The sequence below is a fragment of the Phyllostomus discolor genome, chromosome 1, assembly GCF_004126475.2.
Source record: "Phyllostomus discolor isolate MPI-MPIP mPhyDis1 chromosome 1, mPhyDis1.pri.v3, whole genome shotgun sequence".
In the NCBI taxonomy this organism is placed as follows: Eukaryota; Metazoa; Chordata; class Mammalia; order Chiroptera; family Phyllostomidae; genus Phyllostomus; species Phyllostomus discolor.
This window is the reverse complement of record NC_040903.2, coordinates 73,209,199-73,229,404: the sequence shown is the minus strand read 5'-3', so window position 1 is coordinate 73,229,404 and position 20,206 is coordinate 73,209,199. Positions and strand designations below refer to the sequence as shown.

Sequence of the window (20,206 nt, the reverse complement as noted above, 5' to 3'; positions counted from 1 at the left end):
CAGCAGTTGCATCCATTTTCTTCTGCCCTAAGACACAACAATGCTCACCCGTGCTCATCTGTGCTGAGGGTAACAGGTAGCTTCCAGTGTCCCGATGGTGACATCCTCTTCCACTTAAGAAAGCATCTGGAGGACTAATGAGTTACTATAGGGATGGATAACTTCAAAAGCCCCCTAGTCCCTTCTGTGCTTTTATTAGCTCTCATGACAACTGATAAGTCCCAAATTGTACAGAGGGCAGAATTCTAGAGACACTACTATGGTAGAACACAGGATTTCCTCACGGATTAGCAACAGGCTATGGAAAGGGAGGAAAAGGAAGAGGAGTCAAGGATGATTTCAGCTTTTTGTCTTGGTGGGACCAACCATCCACTGAGACAGGGAATACCTGCAGAGGGCCTGTGTGTGGTGGGAGGAGAATTTACGTATTGGAATTTCCTATGGACCATTTGGATGAAACTTCCAATACCAGATACTAGACATCTAAGTCTGATTTCAAGATCAAGACTTCAGGGTCAACAGCCTACTGGAGACCACGAGAACGAACAATGGAGACCTGAGGAAATCACACACAAAAAAACCCCCCTGGGGCACAGGCAGGAGTGTCCAACCTGTGGCCAGTCCAAGATGCCTGTGAATGCAGCCCAATACCGAATCACAAATTGACTGAAAACATTATAAGATTCTGTGATTATATGTCGCAATGTATTTAATGTGTGGGCCAAGACAACTCTTCTTCTAGGGTGGTCCAGGGACGTCAAAATGTAGGGCACCCCTGGTAAGGCACAGTTCTTTGTTTGCCCCCCTTATGGAAAACATCAAATTCCTTCCTATTGGGAGAAGGCACGTTGTTAATAATTTCTCTTCATTGTTGTAATGAAGGCACTGGGAAGGCCCATAGTGTGAGATATTTTATACATATTCTCTTTTATACTCAGCTCTGCTTGGATCCAGTTTTTCAATGTTCCAAGTTTTAGGTCAGGTTCCAGTCTTCCCTGTCATAAATCAATATTGGACCTAGACAGCTGGAGTATTCACTTTTATTATCAAGAATTTTGTTAAAGTCTAAGCTAAATTTTCCCTTTCCCAGTAAAGCTTTTCCCAGTTATCACTGGAAATATTTAATGTCTGTATTACTATGAACTTGAAGAGCATATCATGTTTAGAGAAGGGACTCAAGATAAAATGCCCATGAACACACCCAAAGAATCCCAACTATAACAGCTATCCCACCAAGTACAGTCAGAAACTGAAGGTCAAGGGTTCCTTTGAGACTCTGGGATGTGATTTTAGAAACTAGGCACCTGGCACAATTGACTTTGAGAGACTGCTGCCCATGAGATCCCTGACTTGTAGGCAAAGTGTTCTTGCGTTCTCCTTTTCCCATCCATGAATGACTCTGAGGCAAGTTACACAGAAATACAACAAGGGTGTGCCCTCAGTGTGGCATACAGCTACTGAGCCAATGTCATCAAGGTACCTCTCAGGAGGTGTGACCAAAGAGTGCCACGGGGACTGAAACACCCTTATCCTGGCTTTTTCCCTCCTTTCCTAGTGACAAGGAGACTTCATGCTTAGTCAACAGGTTTGAGAGTCTGGAGCTCATTTTCACTAACGAGCTGATATGTCGATTAACTACTGGATCCTGTCGCCCTGTTACAGTCTTCTAATTCTTTCCAAGACCAAGGGTGAGGGGACTGAACCCATATGACTCAGAGGCACAGTGAGAACATATGAGAAAAAAGAATATATCGAGCCAAGTGCTGGAAGCAACCTAGGTGCCCATCAGTAAATGAATGGGTCAAAAAACTATAGTGCATTTACACAATGGAATTCTATGCAGCAGAAAGAAAGAAGGAGCTCCTACCCTTTGCAACAGTATGGATGGAACTGGAAAGCATAATGCTAAGCGAAATAAGCCAGGTGGTAAAAGATCAAATACCATATGATCTCACCTTTAACAGGAACCTAATCGACAAAACAAACAAATAAGTAAAACAGAACCAAAGACACTGAAATTGAGAACAGACTGGCAGTGACCAGAGGGGAGAGGGGAGGGAATTTCAGGGGAAGAGGGGAAGGTTTACAGGAACAAGTATAAAGAACACATGGACAAAAACAAGGGGGTGGTGGGCTGGGATGAGGGTAAAAAAAAAAAAAAAAAAAAAATATATATATATATGTCAGTCTCCAAAAATGCATACTTAAGAGGCAGAAGCTACTTTTTAACCCCAGTCCTATTAATTCAGCTCTAATTAGAAACTGAAGTATAATGGGTAGAGGAATGTGAGCATGAAAGGTGTCAACTGTATACAAACTCAGCCGACAGGATTTTTAAGACAGTCATTTGATGGTGATAAGCGAAATAAACACAGGGTGTGTGTGTGTGTTTGTGGGTGTTGGCCCTGCTAGTTCTCCTCTTTCTTTTGATGGACTCCTGCTGGATCTCCTTTTCTGTTCAGGTCTAACACACCACCAACAGGTGTCACATGGAAGTTATTCCCTCTTTGGCTACCGATTATCTCTTGTCCTGCCCTGTTTCCCTCCCTGTCCCATCCAGCAGCTCTGTTCACTTTCTGCTTCTCATGTGGCCAACAAGCTGCACTTGGTGCTTTGATGCTGGTCTGACAAATTTGGGACTTAGACAAATGCTGGCGATGGCAAATTTTAGTTTTATGTAGCAACAAATGACTGTGCTTACAGACTGCTAATGAGGATGTCTGTTGTACTTCAGGTGATTAGGAATAACCGGAAAATGTGAAAAATTGTTTCTTGAGGAAACAGCACTGGTAAGGTCTGTTTCCTTGAGAAGGATGAAAAACATAAAGCACTCAGGGGGATATCTTAACAACTATTTGGGGCAGATGACATTCCTTTTAAGTTCCCCAAACTGCAAAAACATACATGCATAAAGCACCCCTTATAGCATTCATGTGGTAGTTACAGTTTTTTTGTCAGTGAAAGTCTTTCAAGTTGTGAATATCAAGAGAAATGGGATAAGGGTTTTGCTTTCCAGGTAAGGAATTTCCAGCCCAGGAATGATGCAGCGGCAGGGACTCCACACGTCTATTGTTTCTGAAAGGTGGGACCAGGCAGCCAAGTATTACAGATTAACTTTTTATGACAGAAAATTGCTCCTCTTGCTTTACAATGAGCTTATTTTGGCCAGGAAAACGGTGCTTAAAAAAGCACCAACTCCTCATCCTCTTACAGACCAGGACATATTAATTCTATATAAGTCTCACTCATGTGAGATTTTTCATCTGGTCTTAGAGTGCTGATGGGATGGAAAAATATAGCTGCTCCTACTAAAATGCAGGTGAACAAAAGACTTCCTCAGTTGTCCCTTCACCTCTTTGCCTGTCCCAGATAGTCAGGTCATCCCAGTGCACCTCCAAGGAAGGTGGAGCTCTGCCCTCTTCAGCACTCAGATGAGACTGCATATCACTCTGATGGTTGCCACAGGTATGTGTGCACATGTATTCAGTAGCGTCTTAAAGTGAACTGTGATCGATTCCTCAGAAAGAAGCATGGCTGAGGTCTGTTTCTACGGAACAGTGCTTCTCAAACTTCACTGTGCACACACACCTCCCAGGGATCTGGTGCCAGTGCAGGTCTGAGTCGGGCCAGAGACTCAGCATTTGTAACACATTCCCAGATGATTCAACACTACTGGTCCAAGAACCACATTTTGAGTAGCAAGACTATGCTGTGCTTTGGGGCAGGTAATCAGCATATATCCAAATAAAGAGTGGAGAAGGATGCAAGGCAATCACCACCTCCTAAACCTTGGGGTTGATGAAGATTCATTCTTCTAGCAGTGGTTCTCAAAGTTGCCTGACCACTGCAATCACTTGGGGGAACTTTAAAAAATATTGATGTCAGGTTTCCACCTCGAGAGAATCTAATTTCATTTGCCTGAGGTGTGGTGTGGGCAGAGGCAGTGTCAGGAGCTCCCCAGCAAGTCCACAGTGTAGAAGTGAGAATCACTGCCCCAGCTGTTGATGACAATGGGTTTGATTAAACCTGAAGACCACTTCCCCTTTCTTCATCAATTTCTTTACAAATTCATCTAGTTCATGTATCATTTTAGGTAAATGGCCACATAAATATTAGTATTGTCTCTCTGGATCATCCTCAGAGAATGGAAATGAGAAAGAAATCATCTTGTTCAACTTGCTTCTTGTCAGGGAGTGTAACGCCGTGGACAGACTGGCATTTGCACTGTGAATCTCTGATTCTTTAAAACAGTGTGTCTGGCATAATCTTGTAGAAAAATTGTAGGGACATGATTTCTCGAAAAGAGCAACAGGCTCAGAGTGAGGAGACATGCGTTTCTGTTCCACCTCCACCATGAAGTGGCTGTGTGACTTGCAGCCTGTCACCTATCCTTTCTGGGTGTCAGTTTCTTCACCTATTAAGTGAGGGGGTTGGACAGTATCATCTTTTTTTATATAACTAATCTTTTAAAAAATATCTTATTTACTTATTTTTTAGAGAGGGGGAGGGAGAGGGGAAGAGAGGGAGAGAAACATCAATGTGTGGCTGTCTTTTGCACGCCCCCTACTGGGGGCCTGGCCCACAACCCAGGCACGTGTCCTGACTGGGAATTGAGCCAGCCACCCTTTGGTTTGCCGGCCAGCACTCGATCCACTGAGCCACACCATCCAGGGTGACAGACCATTTCTAAAAACACTTTTAGCTTCTATAGCTCATGATCTATAATGAGATCTGGTCTATTCTCCTTTGCATGCCCTCTCTTCCTCCAATGACCCAGAGAAAAAACATTTAAATAAATAGAGATCCACTGAAATTAGCCACAGGATTGCACAGGCTTGTGACCCTTAACTTTTATTTTCCTTACCGATGACATTTAGTTTGTGTTAATGACCTCTAGAGGTTTTATATCTGGACAACCTGGACTGAAAAGTGATTTAGGTGACCTAGTAGTTGAGATTCTCTAATAAATGACTCAGTGGTGCTTGTGAGATTTATTTTTTTAGGGGTTGTGATAATAGTAAAGGCCTCCAAAGGCTGTAGAAGAAATGTGAGGGAGAACTCATCAAAGTCTTGGCTAAAGCTCCTCTTCCATTTAAATGACAGTTTACAAATATTAGTAAGTCATAAATGGCATATTAACCATGAACTAGGATGAGAGGGTGAGGTTAGTCTGAACTAGCTGACAGCTGTCTCTTATACTATACTTGTATCTAGTTGAAGGAGGGCAGTTACCAGCCAAAAGAGATAGTCATTGATTTGTCAGAAAAATTTTCTTTAACAGTCAAAGAGACTTTAACTCCTGGATTTAGAATGACAGAATTCTAGTTGAAAAGGCAACCAGAGGGAGGAAAATATTACTTACAGCTTTGTTGTTATTTTCTTAGTATATGACGTCAGAGGCATATAAAGCTCTCAGCACTGTACTCAAGACATAGTAAGGATTCAATAAATGTTAACTATTACTATCATTTTTTAATTGAACATTTATTGCTATTGGTTAAAATTATCTAAATTCTGAAAGCCATTGAAAAATATCAGTCATGTAGATAAAACATTTATAAAACCAAAGCGTGCTAGAAACATACTTCTTCTGGAGTTTCATAACTACTTTATACCCAGAATTTAACATGCAGTGACAGCAATTAATTCTCTAAATCCTAATTCCTATGGCTTGTCAACAATCCATCTACTGCACAGGTGGCAAACACATCCGGCCCTCTACCTTGTTTTATCTGGCCCAGCACCTTGTTTCTACCTGGTGGTAGTGCCGAGATCTCGCTTAATGGTTAAGGAGTAGTTACACTTATCCAGTCCTAAAATTACATTCGGCCCCTTGAAGGCAAATGCGAGGTTGAATGTGGTCCCCGGTGAAAATGAGTTTGACAGCCCTGATCTATACTGTACTGGCCACCATGTACCATTTAATACAAAACACCTGGCACAGTTTTCTGGTCTGTATTTAAATATATGTTCTTCTGAAGAAACGCAGTATATACGTCAGCCAGTACAATAGAACACTGGATTTTATCACTCAAATATATTCTGTTGACCCATAGTCACTTAGTTTACTCTTCTGGGGTGAAGGTGAGTTTTGAGGGAACCTAGTCACTCGCACACTTGGTCCTTCCCGCCCTGATAGAGAGCAATAATGCAAGAAGCAGAGGCCTGGAGAAGACACCGCCCTGATCTGACCCCACGTGTTAACTAATGGTGACATAGCATCCTAGCTCCTGCTCCCAAAACCAAGACAGTGGCAGCCATGACCTTGGTCTAAGCCTCTACAGTACATCCACTTATCTACATTCACATCGACACAGAAATCACAACGTGATGACTAGACAGAATTAACCATGTCACTCGCCCTAATATCTCAGTCAATACCTCAGCCTTTGATCCTAACTTGCTTCTGGACAAAAAGGGAGAGCAGAGCAGATGGCTGGATGGGGACAGAGAGAAGGAACACCTGAGCTGCCTGGACCACACAGACCCAGTTTCCTTGTGTTCGACGTTGCTGCTCAGTGGGGCTGCTGAGGGGATTGTGCACAATCCTGTGTGTGGTTACAGCAAATTTCTTAGTGCCCATGTTTGTGGTGGTGAGTTTGGTCCCCTGTCTTTAGAAACAGAGGATTCAGACATTTCGATGGTCACACGGACTTCGCTCTCATAGTCCACACCCACAGCTTGTGGTCCTGCTAGCTCATGCTCCAGGTGGCAAGTAATAGGGTTTGTGAGCCCAGCCCCCATCTGCCCTTGCCCTATGGACAAGGGCTGAGTGGGGGGTGGAGGCCAGCGGGATAGAGCCAGGACATTAGGATGCAGGTTGTGGACTGGGACCGAAAGCCTGTGGATGCAGATAAAGAAAAGTACCCTAATAACATGAATGTTAATGAGATGATATTGGAAAAGCTACACTCCTCTGAAGAAAGGTGCTGCATTTATAATCATTTTTGCAAAGCAGGCCCTCTTACAGTATGGACAGCCTTGGCTTTGAAGCTCCCTCTTAGAGACCGTGCTGTTGGTCACCTTTTCTGCAACACTGCACCCACCCAGCATTTTCAGTGACCTCTGCCTGTGCAAGAGAACGTGGCTTCTCATCTCGGGCAGAGTGCACGCCATGGTGCCCGTGCTCACATGGTGGCAGGTAGGTTCTCCAGGAAGGCCCCAGCTGACTTCTAGGAAGGTATACTTAGCAAAGCACTGGGGCCAGAGGCTCTGCCACTTGGTGAGCTCACCATGGGACACCATTAGTTGTAGTGGTGACACTATGAGTGGTAGCTGAGGATTTGGATTTGTTTTAGGGCCTCTCCAAAGGAAGTAAATGTGGTCATTCTGATCTTATCAGTAAAGCACTGGAAGTACCGAGGGGCACACTTCCTGCTGAAACAGTGGGCAGGCAAGATCCAGCACCTGCAAGCCTCTACCTCGTGAACATCGAGTGGACGGGACCTACACATCAGAGGCCAGAGACAGTGGTTTAATCCTGACTGTCTAGCAACTCACAGTTACCAGCTGTGTAACCCTGGACAAGTCGCTCGTTTTGAGTTTCCACTTTCTTATCAGTAAAAGGGGGCTTCACGACACATGCCTGTGGAGTTGTGATGACCCCAATATCGTCCTAGGGCCTCCATATGGTACCTGATAAGCAGGCAATCAACAGTCGCTTTGTAGTCATTTTTATTGTGCTGTGTTGACCTCCTAAGTCATGCTTCCCACTCCCTAAGATGTGGTGAGTGCCTTGCCAAAATCCTCTGTCAGGAGGCCAAGCTATGGAAAGTGTTAGCAGCTGTGACTTCTAATTCTAGTTCTGTCACTGCTTTGCCAGGGGAGGGCAGAGAAGTTAATTTAATCTGCTGGCACCTCAGTGTCCTCAGTATAACAAGGTGAACGCTATCAATACATCACCTGAAATATTTTTAGAAGGGGTGACAAACAGCACCATAAAGCCATCTACAAACACAGGCAACTCACTTAACAATGGGAAGTGGGGACAGGAATCAAACAGATAAAAGAAAGCCATCAATAATCCTTAAACCTCATTAGGTTAAACACCCTTACTTGTCAAACCAAGGCTGTAAGCAAGGAATTAGACTGACTTGTTAGAGTTCACTGCCTTCCCTTTCTTCTGTGTCCTGCTAGAAAAATGGTGAGTGCTAAGCTCCCTGTTGGTTCTCAACTAGAGGTAAGAGGGAAGCATATGCCAGGAGATTCTTAAAAAAGAGGATAGCTAAACCTGTAATGGTTCAGCTTTGTCTATACAAAGGACTCTGAAATGACTAATCCTTAAAACAAGTCATGTAAATCTCTGTCTGTCTATCTATCTATCTTATTACCTATATACCTACGTGTCCACCTATCTGTTTGTCTTCCTGCCTATCTACCTATTAGCTGTTTTCTCTGCCTCAATCTATCTGTCTAGATTTCTTAAAACTCCAGTGGGACATTCCTGTAGGCAGCGTATGGAAGGTGAAGGACAGTTCACCGCAAAGGACTCTTAGAATCACTTCATCCAACCACTCTGTTTTGCAGATGAAGAAGGGATGGGCTTTGAAGCATTTCTAAGTACTGATGGAGGAGGAGATGACAGCACAGTATGTGTTTTGAGTACCAGTGGGAAGTAATGTCAGTCAGGAACAAGAGAGTAGGAGAGAACATTTGTCACCGTGTCCCTTTCTGCACTCTCCCTCAGGTACTGTTTATTGTTTATCCTTTCATCTTGTGACTTGTAGTAACAGCAGTAATGATATGGTCCTCAAATATGGCTTTATTATCAAAACAAAGTTAATAGCTTATGTCAATACTAATGGGACTTCCTGAGCACCTGTGTGCAATGACAGTCTATTGCTAAAACAAGCAAAGGACACATGATGCTCTTCCCCTGCCTCTCTCCTTCCTAGGGGCCAGTGTGCTTCCCTTGTGCTTAACCAGATCTGGCTCAGGGGTGGGGCCCAGGCTCCCTCTGATCATGGTCCCCTCCCCCCAGCTCTCTATTTCTCAGGGGTGGGGAAGAACCCTGAGGCTCATGTCATATACAGTACGCCTGCACTTTTCATGTCATCAACAGGCTCTGTGACTTTAAGTGAAACAACATATAATGAAACAAATTTTGCCATAAGCTAATTAATATAAATAAGAGTTAAAGTCCTACAGCATCTCATTAACGTTACAATGAAATGACATCATTTGAGGACCTGCTGTACTGACCAGCCCCCTTCACCCAGACAGTCTGTTGAGCTGTACCCAGCCCACATGTGAAAGGCCTTCACATGTGAAAGGTTCCAGTTCCTTCCAGGACAACGGTCATATATTGGGGTGATGAATTCTCATGGAGGCCTCATACTCTTGAGACAGAATGGGGATGATTTTCCAGCTTGATTTCAAACTCTTCCCCCTTTCATTTGACTCTCACGACCTGCCCCTCTGCAATTCCACAGACTTTTATCATATTCATGAAATTTTTTTCTTTCCACCATCTTCTTTTGAAATCTTACCAACCTCTTGGGAACTGAGGTCAATATAAGTGAACTTAGTATTCCCAATTTAAACTTGAGGTGTCATGAAGAAATGACGGTCTCGAAATCAACTACTGCTTCATTCTGCCCTGCGCCACCACACCATGTCCTCACATAACAATCAGACACCAGGATTCCTCAAATAACGAGTTGACAATTTTGCACATCCGGCCAGGCACCTGTGCCAGGCCATTTGCAGCTCATAAACCCTCAGAATACTCCTACCCATTAGGTATGTAGTTGAGACTGTGTTGTCTGTAAAATAAAACACTGAGTTCTGTTTCCGACAAGTGGTGTGGCGACTCCTTGTTTACCCCATGCTGGCTGGGCTGTTTGGCTCAGTCATTTCCAACTTTTCACCAAGGACCCTCCCCATCCCCATTAATTTTCTCCTACAGACGTTCTTGCTTTCAGTAGTCCATATTTTAAAAGTAACTAGATTTTAATTAGTTAACTGGAGACATGCGTAAATAATCGCCATTCGCAATTATTGAATTAGCAAAGCAAAAGCATCCTCTATTTGAGTGGCACAAGCACCTTTATCATGGCTGAAACGGTGAATTCCTAATGGCCTTTTATAAAGTATTAAAATATACTTTCCCAGACCTCTGGGGCTGGGACCTGCGGACTGGAAATCACTAGGCCAAGGGTTTCCTCTATCCTCCAACTTTCTCTCCAGGGTCTCTCCTGGTGGCAATCCTGCCACCTGGCTGAGTCCCACTGGCAGCTGCTTCTCCACCTGGAGCTCTTCTCCTTCACACGGCTTGGCTCCCAGGGTGGGCAGGGGCTTCTGCACCCCGCAGAGAAGCTCCTCTACAGCCACAAACACCATGGTGCATCTTAGTCCTTTCAGAAGTCAGCTTAAAGAAAGGCCTTATTTTCTGTGTAGCCTGTATTTCTCTGGGACTTAAGTGTTCTATTACAACAGCCCAGGCAGCAGGGAATTAGCTGGTTTGGGTTAGGCCTATGAGGCCAGATATTTCGGCCTAGACCAAATTCTGCAGATGTAAATCTGAAGAATGTACACCAAATGGATGTTCTGAGTGGTACATCCCACAGCAAATGCACTTTGTATGGTGGGCTGTCCCAGCAGGAGAGTTCACACCCACAGAAACTACCATGTAGAAACAATGTTTTATAAGCGCTTCTCCTCAGGGCCTCAGGAAGCTTTACATACCTTATCTCATTCTTCTGTTAAGTAGGTGGAAGACAGGATTATCATCATGAAAATAGTAGTTCTCAAAAACCTTGCACACGCACTACAACTAGCCATGACTCTGATTCAAAGCAGAAACAAACTGGTAAGAGGTGTGCGGAGGGACCGAGGCGCTTCATGGAGTCTGGCATCGGCAACAGAGATGGCAGCACAATGACTGAGAGGATGCTGGCAGACCCAACAGAAAATGCGATGTTTAAGCTAAATCTTCTTAAACCTGTATTTATATGGCTCAACTGATATCCACATGTAGATGTGTGAATGTCAATTTATCTGTAGGTGTTTGGAGCTCTATATAAATATGTATAGATACGTGTATATGAAATAAATTGTATCCTTATACACACAGGTAATAACAAATCCGTATTCATCTTATATTTTAGAGCATTTGGAATACTTGTGGGCAGAATTATCATTTTTGGAACAAAACTCAGCTCCTCTGGAAATATTTTATAAAACTAACCCTTTCTGGCCTCCACTACCCCAGAGCTATCTGTTAAACGTTAACTACGCAGAGGCATGGTGGCAGAGGCACGGTGGCGGACTCTGTCTGTCGGTGACTCAGCTCCAAACAGCACAACTGCTATCGCACCCCCAGTACCTAGAACAGTGCCTGGCAAACGGTCACAGTTCAGTGAACATGGGCTGTATGAGTACAGGAATGTTCCCCACGGCCCATGATTTTGAGGACTCAAACCCGTTTGTAGAGAAAGGTATTTTGGCTGTTTTTCATAACAGTTTCAAATAAAACACATGTAAAAAAACCATTTTTTCTAGTTTGACTTAGTTTGGCTTTGAATCAAATGGATGCTTTGGGGGAAATTTTCATCATAATGATGACATGCGGTTTGAGAGATTTTATGACAGAAATAATGATAATGATAAAATAATAACCATCATGACTCTGAGAACAAAGGCATTAAACACGTATTAATAGTTAGCAGAGGTGGTTCAAGGAAAATGACCACCTTAAAACGCATTACAATGGACAAATTGAATTTGGTCCCAGTGAGAGCCAAGCTGTCCTACTGAAAGGATATTAAATCCTGGCATTCCACTATTAAAGGACACAGGGGGACAATTCTATGGAGAGTTGCGTTACAATCTGCCTGGGAGGAAAGCGCCTACCCACATAGGTAAATTATCTCTTCCAGGGCAAGCCAGGAAGGGGTTCATTCACTTTGTGTGGGTGAACACACTTGTCCCAAGAGGCCGTTTTATTTACAGCTTCTTCCCACTGGATCAGGCTCATTTGTTTTTATATCTCGAATCTACGTGCAGTCCGTGCTCACACTGCCTGCGTTATTATAAAACACCTTTCAGCATGCCGCCGCCAAAATGGGGTGCTGCAAACAAATGTTCTCTCAGGGCAGTAACTCCTTAATATAAACTGCATTTAATAAAACTGGTAGTGATTCTAAAAAGGAACGGAATAAGGCATATTCAGAGAAAATGTCTGGAAGAAATTTGCAATTAATATTTTACAAGACATTTAGATTCCACTGATTCCTTCTTGCTGTTAAAATTTAAGAGCTTTTTCAAAACCATATTCCTCTGTTATTACACCCTTAATTAAATTAATTTATACAGTGAATGCCCTAATGATACTGCTGTAGATTTTCAATCAAAACGCCTTATAGCTAGAGACAGTATGTGCTAAGACCTTGAAGAAAGAATGACATAAGCCACAGTGCCGTCACTGGCACAGGGATATTTGGCCTTCACATCTGATGACTGAAAGATCATGGTGGTTGTTCTGTGCCTCAATTAAGGTCTTCACTTTATTTTTTTAATTAAGCTAAATTAGGTCAGTGAAAACAAAATGAATCTTCCAAGTTGCCTTTCCAAAGATTTCTCTCTGGGAAATACAATGGCAAATGATGACGCTTCTATTGAATGAATCGACCAGTTAGGTTGTGCCTACCTGAAACCCTACACAAAGGAAGCTATCCGTAAGCCACGTGCTGTACTGTTAGAGCAGAGGCAATGAAAATCTGTCCAAGAACACGAACTCTGGAAAGAGTCAGTTTCCCAATTTTGCACCAAACTCAATGGCTCATTAAGTAGCCCTGCCTGTGCAGGCACAGCCACAGTAGGCTCTTCAGGCTGTAAGAGTGTGACTCACTAGGGAATTCCAAGGGGGAGGGGGAATGTGTGTGTGTGTGTGTGTGTGTGTGTGTGTGATCAGAATAGCTTAGACCCCTTAGTACCCAGTAGGCATCCAGTAACCATTAGTGATTTATTAATCTAATAAAATGCCAGTCATAAATAAAGTACTGCACTTAGAATTTGATCAGTTGCTTATGCTTCAAGCTGCCATTTCTAAAAGAGAACATGATGAAACCAGGGAAATGAACACGGGACTCCCATCCTTTGCTCTTTGGGTTGAGCTGTCCAATTTAACTCCTGTTATTTTTAATATTCTATTTCTAGAGTTCACATTGAACATTTCAGGAGGTGTTATGACCCAGTATCTTTCTCAGTCATGAGGTAAGAGACAGGCTTGAGAAATGGTTCCTCAGTGACCTCCCACTGATGAGTACGGCCCTGATCCTTGACCCCACGCCTTGCACCTTCCAGGTAAAGGGACTCTATAACCCATACGGGACACATGAGGAAGGGTGTCTTTATAGAGAAATCTGAGAGCCGACACAGTCAACTGCATTACACATAGTCCTGCTGGCTTTTTTCCTCTCACATCCTAACCAAGTTCTTTGTTTCTCTCAAGAAGGAGAGATGGTTTCTAAACCTAATTTTGGTTGCATGATAAAAGTGCCGTATGATACAAAATACCAACAGCAAAAGAAAATAGAAAAAAAAAACCAAAACAAAACAAGAACCCCGAACACCCAGCACTCTTTGATCTTGTTTTAAATTGAATGTTTTGGACACTTTAGAAGAAAAGGCAGCAAGTGCCTTTTTAATGGATTTTATCCGCAGGAAAATGATTACAAGCAGGAAAGCTTTAAAGTGTCAGCTGGTGATGCATTTTTTCTTTATCCCTTTTATTTTTATACAGAGAGATATTAAAGGCATATGGCAAAGTGCATCATTAATTTCTTATTAATTTCATAACATGAAGGCAACCAGTAAAAATAGTAGTGGTACGACTTTAAATTACTGAACTCACTTGGTATTTAATGAGAGGCCGAGCACAGCAGGGCTTCTGTTAAATTAAGTTGTGCCTTGCATCACAGTGGGGAAACAGGTGTATATTGGTTTAGAATTATGGAAATGTTGACTAATTCCAAGGATTGCAATCAAACAGCAAGGCATCCTGTAATATTTTTTCTCCAAGAATATGCATTAATCTTTTATGTCTGGTCCTATTTCTTCTTGTCCACCAAAAGCTCACAGCTGAAAGGAAACCACTTTCATGATTTTCCTGTAGCTGTTAAGGGTGATATTTATCAGATAAAGCTACACATGAATGTAAGACGTAGACCTCGGTTCCTATTTACCTAATTGGAAATGGCAAGTGCAGCAGCAGTGCGTGCGCCGTGGAGGCTCTGAGCCTGCAAATCAGACCCGACATCTCCAAACTTTCATTTAACCCGCCTCAAGTAATTGGGCATATGAAATTGAACTGGATAAAAAGAAAACCCAAACAATCCACAAACCATCTTTTCCAACCCCCAAATCACTGTCCTTAATAAGGGGTCTCCAAATTTACCATCCCTGACTTCTGGATGCGGAGTTTTTAGGGAGGAGAGAGAGACATATGTGATTTTTTAAAAATAAATTAAGATGCTATTTATTTGCTAAGAAAAGGGTCCGAGTAAGATGCCCCAAACAGGAGCGTAGTCATGGGTCACTTGCACGGTTTTCAACATGGCTCAGTTGTCATGTTAACTCTGGGTTTCTTGAGGGCATCTTCACATATAAAGATGGCATGTTGGGAGCTATGCTTTTTTTCAGGACAAATTAAAAGTAACCAAGCTTTGCATTAGTTTAAAACAGGATGTGATTTGGCATCAATATACCCTAAATGCTAAATGAGCATTCATCATTTCAAGTATTTTTTAAAAATACACATGGAAGGGATTTGGTTGTGTCACTCGATAATATGATCTAAAAACGCTGCAACCTCCCAGAATTTACTTTGGAATAATCCCATTTATATAGAAAATGAAGCTGAGGTACTACTTTTGGTTTAAAAAGTCACTTAGACCTACTAAAAGCTGCCTTACTAAACCCCCCTCGTAAGTTTCAGGGAGAAGTTAAATTAAACTGGGAGGGAGGATTCTCCTACCATGCACTTGCTTTGCTGAGCCTCTCTCTGATGTGCTCACATGAAAAGGGGAAAACCAATGTGGTGTGGTTCAAGACCAAGGCTCACAATTCATTGCTTTTGGGTTATTAAGCAGCTAATATATTGATAACCTTTTGTTGAATAGCTTGCCATCACAAATATCATAAAATTTTCAGTGGATCTAAGGGGAATTAAACAAATGCTTTCTTTTCTGGGGGTAATGGGAGGTAAAATGCCCATGTGTGTGCACACCTACAGAGATGGCTAAATGACACAAAGTTAGTATTATACTCTGAGAACATCAGGGACATTATGTGATCTTTCTTCTGTTACCACCGAACCAGGCTTCAATAAATCGGCACCACTGCACTGCTTACCACAGGTTCCTCATACAACCGACGCCCATCATTCTGACATCAGCTTGTCACTGATTTCCATGTCAATGGGGAAAATATCCAAACAGCACAGGGAAATTTATACTAGCATGCATTATATAAAATTGACACAAAACTCCAGAAATCATGTATTCTGATGAAGTAGCTATATAAATCAGTTCATTTCTAGTGAACTGTACTCATCATTGAATATTACTGGGAAGGAAATGGAAAAAAGGGGTAAGCTTTGTATTTTCTGTTCTCTATCAACATGCAGCCACAAATTGGGCATTGAAACACTGACTTTGTTAACCACCAAGGACTGTTTAGAAGCCATTAGGAGGTTTAATATTATGGCTGTACAGAGTACATTTTGTCCTTTCAAAAGAAAAATCTAAAGACAAAATTTGAAAAGGGGCCCTGGTGAGTAAAAGCTTTTCCTTTTCCATTTGCTTCTCTTGTGTGTGTTGAGTTTTTTTTCCCCCCTTTTTAAAATCTTAGCCCACCCAATACTCTTTGGCAGCCGCTGTGACCCAGTGGGGTCACTCTGATTTTCTAACCAGGGGACACACTATTTGAGAGCTCTTTCTGTCAGCATTAATGCCAGTGCTTCTTTACGGGGCCGGCCGGCTGGTTTGGCTGCTGCAGAGGAACGGAGGGGTCAGCACACACTCCTCAAAAGACCAAAGTCATTTTTGGCACTAAGAGCCCATAACTAGCGCCTTCAGTTGAAAGGACCATTTTCAAGCAATAAAGTGATTTTGGTACAAAAGTAAACCGACTCACCCCAGGTAAAGTTTTAATATTGTGCAGTGCATTCTGGGCCTCAAGTGCAGCTTTTCTTGTATAAAATGTTACGAAACAACAACCTACAGAGAGAAATGAAAAGGTTTTAGAAATTTCTGTGAATGCTTTGCTTAGATATAATGGAGACTGTGGCGAACAAATAATCTACTTTAAAGGATGCACAATTTAAAAATAATAAAGTACATGAGAACAGTAATAAACAACATCTCAAGCATTTACATCGTGCCTTTCATCCTAAGTCATATTTATTAGCTGTACCCGTGGCAGAGATCAATCCATGGCTCTGTGCGCCAGCTCCCTAGAACACGGCTCTTCAGAAACGATGGGAGGTGGTGGGTGAGTTGTTAATAGGACTTGTGGTGCACAGCCTCACAGAGAGAAGTGTTTAATCACAGCAACAATAGCAGAAACTCACATTAACTATAATTTCCTTAAAGGGTATCTCTAGAACATCACACTTTTAAAACACTTTCTAAACTCACTGGTTTAGACAACTAGATTGTAAGCTTCTTCAAAACTGGCATAATGCTCCATTATTTTTTTATCTCCACCATGGTACATAATGTAAATTCCCATATAAGAGATACTCAATATTTGTTTGCCAGAATGAAAGATTATTTTATTTTAACTAGCTAGCAATTAAGTTACAATACAGGTGGACACATGCCCAAACAGATATTTGCATGCTCTGTCCCACATATTTACTACGGCTGTGGCACATTGACTGGTAATCTCTTGGTTCTGTATTTCCAAGAGCTGATGGGAGTCCAGGCTGAAGGCCCCTCCAGGAGAGGCTGGCATATACCCTATTCCTATCCAGCTCCTTCCACCAAAGAAAACAGTGCCAAATCATAGACCATTCCTCCTGTGTTCTGAAGGGTGGCTGACCCCTTCCTAAACTTGTAGCTAACTAAAGATATTGGTTAACATATCTGGTTAAAACAAATAAAGATATCAGTTAACAATCTGTTAAATAGCATGCAGTGTCTTAGCATGACCAGGCTTAAAAAAAAGGTATGGACAAAACTAAAAATTTAAAGAGAAAAGATGCCACCTCTGATCAGGGCTGTCTTTGGTAAGCTGGGCTAGGAAAAGAGGGGAGAGATGCACTCACCAAGACTGTGCATATTTTACCCCACTTTACTAAAGGATCCTAAGGCACAGAGCCAGAGACAGGTACAGCTCTGAGAGGCACTCCCATGCCAACGACAGCAAGCAGCAGGAGAGAGACACACAGCACTCAGGTATTAGCACTGGTTTTATTTGGGAGAATGATGCAAAGAAGACCAAGAGCAAAAAAAAAAAAAAAAATGACACACTTGGAGAGTGGTGAGTTGGTACCACTAGCCAGCTTTAGTTGGCATTCTTTTTTCAAAACGAAAACTCATTCAAAGGAGTAGGGGAAAATAAAGTGCAATACCATTTGTATAGCACTCCTAAATGCATCAAAAATGACTCCTCCTCATTTGGAAAGAAATTTGGAAACTTGCCATATATTTGATTTCAATGAATCAAATATATATGATTTGCTGAAGTCAAATATGCAAAACCTTTACCTTTTGGACAAAGTAGAGTATGACCATAGCTCCTTGGCATTTAAAAAATCCATGCATCCAAGGATAGGAAACCCCTAACATAAATCATTGGCATGACAGAAAAAATTGAAAATTATGAAATTTCTTTAAAGAATCACAGATGGGCAGACTGACCATTTTTATATGAGCTTTTCATTTTAGCTATTTGGACTTCTTTGACCAGAGTTCATGCAGCCATGCTGCCTGATGGTAAATTTTTTTACTGAACTAAGCAAATTAATGAGTGGTTTTAGCTTCACTGGCATAACATAAGCCTAAGAAAAGCTATAGGAATTGCTTTAGATCAAGGAATAATTTAAAAACAGCAATGTAAAGTCCCAGCTTCCAGTATTTACTGTACTAGCTCTAGGAAGAAAAAATACCAAGTATACTTTGTTAGGCTTGGTATAGAAAGAAATGCAGAAAAAGGAACATCAATTGCCTTCTGAAAGCTTCTAACAACCAGACTCTCAGTAAGTTCTCCTTTCCTACTCCTGGGCTTATGGGGATAGATTTGAGATAAGAAAGCAATGGGGAAGGCTCTGAACTTCAACCTCAATAATCAGAGCTTCAAAAAAGAGGCACAATCTGATACTTTCAAGCACGTGGATTTGGGAGGTGTGATGGTTAAAGAGAGATTTAGGGATGGAATAGAAGTTATACGATAGTTTGCTTGCCTGGGAAGACGGCAGTTAAGGAAGATGGAAAACAAATGCCAGTCTGGCCATGCTCAGAGCTAAGAATGAAGCGTTCAGATGGGTGTCAAAGAACAGTGAAATGACAGGGAAACTGGAAATGGAGGACAAACCATGCTAAAAGCAGCAAGGAACAAAGATGACACCAGCTGAGGGAAGCCTGCATGTTTGGCAGACTGGAAGAGCTCTGACTAACACACAGCGGTCTCAGGAATAAAGCAAGTTCTCCTGCCTTAACTGCCCAAACAAAATGCCTACCCTTCCCCCTGCCTGGAATCCACTGGGAAGGTACAGTTCACTTCCTATTTAACCTGGTGCCCATAGGGATGGCAACATTTAACTCTTCCTAGCTATTTACATCTTAGTGTAAATGTGGCTAATGTGCTTTCCTTTTGAACAAGGTTCTTAGTAAATGGAAGGTGGTTTTCATGGGGGTTTTGTGTTTGAGAAAAGGCAAGTTTGAACCTGATGTCTGAGCAGTGTGCGATGGGTGGGGATGGAGAGGGGAGTCTAATGTATAGAAGGGGAGATAAGAAGATACCCCACGCCCTGGCTGGTGTAGCTCAGTGGATGGAGCGCGGGCTGGGAACCAAAGTGTCCCAGGTTCGATTCCCAGCCAGGGTACATGCCTGGGTTGCAGGCCATAACCCCCAGCAACTGCACATTGATGTTTCTCTCTCTCTCTCTCTCTCCCCCTTCCCTCTCTAAAAATAAATAAAATCTTAAAAAAAAAAAAGAAGATACCCCAAATGTCAATCTCTTCCCAATTTCATCTGGGGTCCTCTCTGCCTGTATAACTGGTAAGGTGAAACTGGCATTTTTTTTATTACTGATCATCTCCAAACTATGCACAGCTCTTAACCCTTTCTTTATGTACATTTAAACAAAGGTCTTTTTGTGTTTTGTTTTCTTTTTAATTAAGATGATGCCAAGATCAGCTCAAGTTCTGGTTGTAATACACAGGAGAATATACAGAATAACATTAGTGACATGCTCTCCTCATTGCCCATTGAACCCCAATCCTACAGCTCAGCTCCGTGGGTGCCATTCTGGAAAATACATCTGGCACTTTTGAAAAAGGCATCCCATTTCCAGGCAGGCAGAGCTCCTCTCGATAGCCCATGGCATGGAGAGCAGAGCCCAGGCTGCACTTCTGCCCTCACCTGTAGCCTCAGCTGGGAACCCTCCTGCCATAAGCAACCTGCAGAAATGTGGGGGTTCTGGGGAAGACAGTATGATTTGGAATATCACCCAAGACTCTTTCCTCTGGGTTCAAACATTTGAAAAATATCTAACTTCCTCTGTAACTTACTTTAGTTTCATCACTTCTAAATTAGAGAATAAAAACCAGATCTGCCTAAACCCTCCCGTAAACTATATGGACGTATAGCCTAGTATTACATTAGGAACAAATTTTTAAAGTCAAAAGTAAAAATTATTCTTTACTTTTCTTGGGCTTAAAATGTCTTATACTTCATTCAGCATGCATACTAATCCATTTAATAAAAACAGTGTTTGATTAAGTTATCTTAAAATTTGCAGGATAGAGAATTACAAACTTCAATAGTCACCTTAAGCACAGCAATCTGTATTTTTTCCCTCAATGGGACTTCTGTCTGTACACTTCCAGAATAAGAGTGTGTTAAAGACTCTTTATTTCTGTGAGTACTCTTTAAAAGCCATACTTTCTTTATCCATCTATCACTTGATATGCTCACTTAAAATTTTAGATTCATTGACCCACGGAGATTATTTCAACAAAGGAAGGGAGAAACATCA

The 20,206-nt window shown here is 42.1% G+C and overlaps 1 protein-coding gene across 13 annotated transcripts in view; it reads right to left on the bottom strand.

The window, feature by feature from the left end:
* Nucleotides 1–20,206, bottom strand: part of CELF2 (CUGBP Elav-like family member 2) — a 501,843-nt gene that overhangs the window by 93,849 nt on the left and 387,788 nt on the right. For all 13 annotated transcript variants that reach the window (XM_036024602.1, XM_036024612.1, XM_036024607.1 and 10 more), the window contains one exon: nt 16,138–16,220. In XM_036024602.1, the coding sequence (XP_035880495.1) occupies nt 16,138–16,220 (83 nt within the window). The remainder of the gene's footprint in view (nt 1–16,137; nt 16,221–20,206) is intronic.